This window comes from Charadrius vociferus, unplaced genomic scaffold, assembly GCF_000708025.1.
Source record: "Charadrius vociferus isolate BGI_N301 unplaced genomic scaffold, ASM70802v2 scaffold337, whole genome shotgun sequence".
In the NCBI taxonomy this organism is placed as follows: Eukaryota; Metazoa; Chordata; class Aves; order Charadriiformes; family Charadriidae; genus Charadrius; species Charadrius vociferus.
Window position 1 is genome coordinate 707,253 of NW_009649049.1, and position 6,788 is coordinate 714,040.

At 44.5% G+C, this 6,788-nt stretch overlaps 1 protein-coding gene across 1 annotated transcript in view; it reads right to left on the reverse strand.

Annotated features, from left to right (window-relative positions):
- Nucleotides 1-6,788, reverse strand: part of CDAN1 (codanin 1) — a 36,116-nt gene that overhangs the window by 27,288 nt on the left and 2,040 nt on the right. Inside the window, exons 2-4 of the mRNA XM_009887986.1 lie at nt 4,176-4,876; nt 2,349-2,573; nt 1-97 (exon numbers count right to left, since the gene is read on the reverse strand). The exon at nt 1-97 is cut by the window's left edge and continues 100 nt beyond it. Coding sequence (XP_009886288.1) covers nt 1-97; nt 2,349-2,573; nt 4,176-4,876 — 1,023 coding nt within the window. The remainder of the gene's footprint in view (nt 98-2,348; nt 2,574-4,175; nt 4,877-6,788) is intronic.

Sequence of the window (6,788 nt, forward strand, 5' to 3'; positions counted from 1 at the left end):
AGGAAGGCTAGCACTGCGAGTGTAGCTAGGCTTAGTAGGAGTGCCAGGATCAAAAGACATTCCTCCAGGAGAAGACGCCTGGTGCAGCAATTTGCATCTGAAATTCAAGAGCAGCAACATACCATGTGACTGAAATGATACACAGCAGCCATGCAGCTAGAAGAGGTCTTTCTCTTGCAGTCTAGCATAAAGGAATTCCTGCAACAACCAACGTCATTTACACTGCCTAAAGCTGCTTGTAGCATTGTAGTAATTTAACTCATCTTTCCCTTAATCAGAAAACATCTTGGGGCTAACAGTCAAAAGACTCAAAAAGATCACACTCAAATTCCAACTCTGCTAAAACAGTGTGACACTTTGACCAAATTATTTAACTAACCTATGTTATTGCTTCTCATCTAAACTGGTATTTGTTAAGGACACGGAACCTGTTGCAGACCAAGTCTTACAAAAAAAATCTTGCACGTACAACTTCTGACAGCTAGACACTTTACAAAACCTATAAAAATAAGGTTCACATCCATATCTGCAGTTACATTTGTAGGTTAACAATGCCCTGAGAATATTCAATACTACTAAGTGGAAAGGAAATGCAACAACTGATGAAATCTCATTCTGGCAAGTTAAATGACCGAAGGAACAAGCTATTTTAATTGCTGGATTATAAATCAACAATGATTGCTCAGTTAAATACACAGATATTGTAAAAAACTATACCTACAGAGGTAATCCAAAATGCAGCAGCAGAGTGGCATACATAAGAGAAGCAGGAAAAAAGCCAGTAACGGCAACATCAAACGATTGTCACAGATCCCAATGGAACATCCACTCTTGGCACATCACACCACCTCTTACCACATTGTCTCAAAAGTAAAATCTTTAAAAGTCACTTTAAAGGCTGCAGGGAAGGAAGAAATGTTTTTAACTGCAGCAAAGAACTTTTTCTATGGGCCTATTTCTAGTGGAACTGCTGCAATGAAGAACAAATTAGTCAAAAAGTGAGAGTACAAAGGTTATTAAACAACAGGCCCCTTGCAATGAACATAAGCACCCGACTGATTGAACTGAAGAAAATTATTTATTAAGCACTTTGTAAACCCACCAAGGTAAGACTCCAACAATGTAGTTAGACTCTGCTTCACTTCTGCCTCAGTGTTGTCATCTACCTCAGCATGAATTTCACCCTTTACCCTTGCTCAAAGTGACCCAGTTGGCTGGGGGCTGCGTTAGTTTTGTACCTCACTTCACCACTACTGAGAACACAACAGCAGCTTCGAGCTCCAAGCACTGCCTGTTTCAAGCATGATGGGTCAGATACAATCACCTCATTGGCAAGATCCAGCCCACATACTCCTATTTCACTGACTTTAGTTTATACGGATTAGTGGGACGTTTCAGGTAGAATTCAGACTGGAATAGGTGCTACACCAAAGTGTAGTGAGGCAGGTTGGAATCCTGTGGAGTTCTGTTACAGGTTTGGTACAAACAGTAACTCACGAGACTCTACGGGGTCTGTTTGGGCCAATTCTAGACACAGTGAACTGCAGGGCTTAGCAGGAAAAGAATTCCACCCACACATCCTGAGGAGTTTCCCCAAGAACAAAATCTGCTAAGAACAGCAACAGTTCTGTCAGCAATTATGAACAATAGCTTCTCTAGTACTGGGCTTCACTTTTTTTCTGAAGTATTAATCCTCACAGACTAACAGTGATATCATTTTACAGAGGATGAAAGTCACACAGTAACTGAACAGCAGAGAAAATTAGAAGCTAGAATTCACCTCATCTCCCAGCACACATAATTTTCAATAGATAACTGCAGTAGTAACTTTTAAAACACAATCTCGCCCTACCCGTGCCCTATCTCCTCTGACTGCAAGCTTGTGTTAGTCTGCCTACCTTGCAAAATCATTTACATTTTCCCCACATTTGCATCATTAGCTCATTTTCTTCAAACCAGAGTATGCCTTCCATCTCAGGCACAATCTTCAAACACAACCTAATTACATCAACTTGAACCCACACACTTCACCTGAGCAATCTAAGGAAAGCTGCATGGAGATGTGTGCAAGCCCATGAAAGCAGTGAGGACTGACCAAACTTCTGAAGATAAAGTGAGGGTCATTGTTCCAGAGTCAGCACACCTCTAAAGTGACAAACGTGAGCTAGCTGCATTAACATCCTAGTCTGGTACCAGTCACAGTTGGTTTTAGGCAAATTACAGTTTAAGGTCACCAATATCTGTTTTGGATATTTTTTCGATCATTTCCACTCTGATTATTGGTAGCACCTTAAGACAAGAGCATTAAGAATCAATACAAGCCTATCACCACCCTGCTCAGACTGTACCGTTCTTTCTTCAGCATCTCCCTCTCCTCTTGAAGGCTGTTGCTTATCACAGATGTAAGGTTTCCTTCCTGGACGGCAGTAAAGGCCTCAAGGCTTGACCCAGATGAAAACCGAGCAGCTGGAGGCTGGCTGACAGGTGTAGAAGTGAAGCACATCTTTGGTTTTGAGAGGGGGCGCTCAGCACTTACGGGAGTTGGGTTGATTCGCCTTGATGGTTTGCTTTTGCTGAAAAAGTGAGAAGCAATTCCACTGAAATCAAGCTAAACAACAAAAAAAAACCCCCAGGTCTCAAGACAGATATGCATGCAAGTCTTCCAGAAGAACCTAATGCTAAAATAAAATGGATATGGAGTCAGGATATTGACTTTCTAAACTGTACATATAGCTGCTGACTTTATTTTGACCACTGAATAAAAAGTCACAGAGCTACAGACTGCTACAAACAGCCTGCTGACCCTTGCTGCAAAATTAATTATCACTCTTCAAGCCACAGAACAGATAACAGTGCCACACAACTCCTCCAAACATTTCTCATTTGAGAGGACACAATATGCCTCATTTTATTAAGAAAATAATTCACCAGCAGTTTCTAACACAACCACAAGGAAAAAAAATCCAAAACCAAAAAAACAATCAAGCTGCCATTGTCTATTGGTAAGAATCCAGGCTCCTGAGTTACCATTGGCCCTTTAAGATTAGGGAAACCCAACCTTCCTGCATAAACTACCTAGATTCCTCCTTTAGGAAAAGGCTCTGCAATGCAGTAAGAGACATACTGGAAATGAGATACAGGAACATAAAGCATTAGACTTCTCAAGGAAATGCTGGTTGCTACATATAAATAGCTATGGTGTTCTCAAAATCGCTATAGCATTGGCTTCCCAACACTCTGCGACCTTTTTCCTCACTCTTTTTTCTAGTTGGGCATAGTGCAATTGAGGAAGAGACTTACTGTCTATGCTGGAAATACATCTTTACCTCCCTTGGACGGAGCATTCATCTAGAGCATCATCTAGACCCAGCATCTGGATCTGCTGTACACACCCACAGATCTACGAATTTTCAGCTGGAATTTTGCATGTCCAAATAGCAAGTCCCACTTTCAGAGACCAGTGCCTGATACATGGAGCACGCAGGCAGACATGAAAGCCTGGTACTTGGTAATGAGGATTTTAAAGAGTGAAATCTCAAAGAGGAAAAGAAAAGGACTGAGATGGCCACAACACAAACAGCTGCCCAGAGGCTAAGCCAAAGTCATCAGGGAGACAAGGGCTTGCTGCAGACCACAGAGAATACAGGCACCAGCTAGCTATTTTGTCCATGATTAAATGTCACAAACGAAGCTGCACGCTAACATCTGTTACCAGAAGCCACAGAATGGCAATCGGAAAGTTTTTTTGCTAGCACCAGTAAAGGTGAAGAGCCTTCCAGGACTGCTCTTCATTAGCAATTGCTATTGTGTTAAATGAGAAATGTGAAGAGCCAAGATAACGCTGACTTGCTAGAACACACAAGGACAAAGATGTGCACAGCTTCGTATCAGCTGGTCTGTGCACCGGTAAGCTGCAGGCAGCACCACAAGTGAGAGGCTAAAGAGGCGTCTTGAGTGAGTTCACAGAGTGGAAACCTGACTACCCCTTGAAGCAATATTCCCCTACATGGCAACCGTAACAAAGCAGTTCTGACCAAGGAGCCCAGAAGCCAGCCCTCAGGTATCGTTTATTACAGCGTCTTCTGAATCTGGATACGCACAACAGGATGAGCTAGTTGAGGAACAGTAACCTGCAGCACAATCCAAATGAGACAGCGAGACAGACTTGCTCTTACTTTGTCCAGCCAGAAGCAGCACCCATGGGCGGAAACTCCTCCAAGTTGTTAAGATTGAGCTGGCTGGGTGGGGATCTGGCAGAAACAAGAGTCACTTCACTCCGCTTCCTTCTCCCCCCGCTCCACGATACACTCTCGTTCTTTCCATCTTCCTCTTCAGCAAGGGAACGACCCAGATCCCGAGCTACTTGCCGGCCAGAGGCACTGACGGAGCTGTTGCCTTTCCTTCGGCCTCGTCTCGCTGGCAGGGCTTCAGGCGTGGCTGTAAGGAAGCTCCCCAAGCTGGCCTTCTGAGATGACCGCTTCTCACCGTGGTTAAGCACAGGGCTGTACCCAAAGCTTGGGCTGCTACTGGAGACCATGCTAGGGAAGTCACCACAAGGGCTAGAGAGGTTTGACCCAGAAAAGGAAGAGGAGCTGCTGGATGCCGCAGCAGGAGAAAAGCTGGTATCTGTGGTGCAAGTGGTCACTGAAGTCCTTTGGGAAAAGAGCTGCACTCGGCTGCTGCTTGCATGGCCTGCCCTCCTTTCTGATCCTGTCCTTTGGCTCCCGTGGGTCTTGGAATTAGGAGTTTTAGCAGGAGTAGAGGGTCCATTAGTGAGGATCTGGCTGGTCTGCTCCCTTAAAAAATTTAGCAGAAAAGGCACAAAGTCTTTCTGAAGCAAACTAAGAGATACCAGCTTGTCGTGGACGTGGTTCTCCTGCAAGGAAAGAGGACAAAGCATTGATATAAAAATGCTACCTGATTCTTTATTACCACATGCCCAGACTTATTTAAGTAGTAACTGTGGGATTGCAATAGACAATAAAAAAACAACATGACGTGTCAGAGCAGGTCACTGACATTTAAGCTACCTTAGCCCCGGTCACAGATCTGAAACTCAGCCTCCACACAAGCCGTTTTGGCACAAGTTTTCAGATGAAGTCATTCACTTTGGTCTCTGACTGGGAAACCATGGAACTGCTCCATGGAAGTATCACTAACACTTACTGAAGCTACGGCCAGGGAGAACTTGGAGCAACTGGCACCTGCAAGTCCAGCATTTCAAAGACATCAATACTGAAGCAGCTAATTCTAATAGAAAAATACAAAATCTGCAATTTCTCTGCCCCCGATTTGTCTATGAATGCCACCTGCTTCCACAGAGGGGTGCTACAACAACTGTTTAAGCACTTCGAGTCCTGCAGTGCCAAATACAAGACCAAAGATGCTCTTCCATTTCAATTAAATAATTTTGCTCCCTTGAGACCTCACAAAGGTCTAAACAGAGACTGTACAACATTAAGGCACATGAAGTTTATACTTAAGAAACTTAAACAAACAAAAAAAACCCACCACAGACTCAACACATTCAAAATCTAAACAGGTGGTGGCAATCTTATAATAGTAAACACAGACAAGAAAGACTTCATGTTTCATGCATAGTTCAAAGCTTTGTACACTAGGTAAAATTTCTTTTGTTCCTATCGCTGCACTAGGTTTCTGTTTCCTCGCAATAGGATTCAGCAACATTTGCAACAACAACAGAAGAAGCTCTCAAAGGCAGCAGCTTATTCCTTACTAATACTAAAATCATCACATATGTATTTCTGTTTATTTATATTCACACCTCCACTAAATGAAAAGTCAAGAGAGCAAATGTTATTTCTGAAGGACTTTTTTGTATGAAAGGAGGCAGCAAAAGCATGGCCATGACTGGACTCCTACAATCCTCAACGTGGATGCTGAAATTTATATTTGAAAGTGTTGAGACCAATTCAGCTTCCTGGAGAAGCATGATGAGACTCCGATGCAGCCTGGAAAACAAGCCAAGCAGCCAAGGCTCACTGCTTTAACCCTTGCTGAAGAAACATAGGCCAGAGCACAAACCCTGTGAGGTGTCAGAAGACCCAACTTCTTACCAGCTGCCATGAAAACTAGAGCAAGGCGCAACCTACCATCTCCTCAGGTGACCCCCTGGGTTTAGCATAGAGACACAAAGACAAGATTACAGCCTGCGCTACACAGGAGGTCAGGCAGTTCCTCCAACTTTTCAAAACACAACCTGCCTTCGCTCTTCCATGGCAACCTGTCAGCAGCTGCCAGCTGCAAGCCTCCCACTTGGCTTTCTCATGCTGAAGCATCTGGGCTGCTCCCAGCAGCAAAAGGCAGTTCCCTTGCGAGGGCAAACTTTTCGGCTAGCAAATAGAGCCTCCACACCCTCCACCCAGGCAGTGCTAGCCAGGCTGCCAGCACCCCCAGCTCCCTGACCCCCCCGTAGTTTAGGAAATACCAGACAACACAAAAATGCTGGTCCCTTCTTCCCGCACACCTCCAGGATGACAGCGACACTCGACTGACTCATGTGGGTGACTGCACTGAGTTTTTATTTTAATTAATGCTGTGTAACGCACTCCGAGGGGCTCGGGCAGAAAATGCTTTAAATAAATTGCTTCTCTATGTTACCAGTTAGACACAAACCCTCATAGTCCACTAGACGGCTACACATACTTTTATTACCACAGGAACCCAACACCCCCCAAGCCAGATCCCATCACAACACTGGGCCTACCCAAGCCCAGCGTAACCCGCTCCCAGCCCTGACAGACCGCACCCCTCGCCCCCCCCCCGCA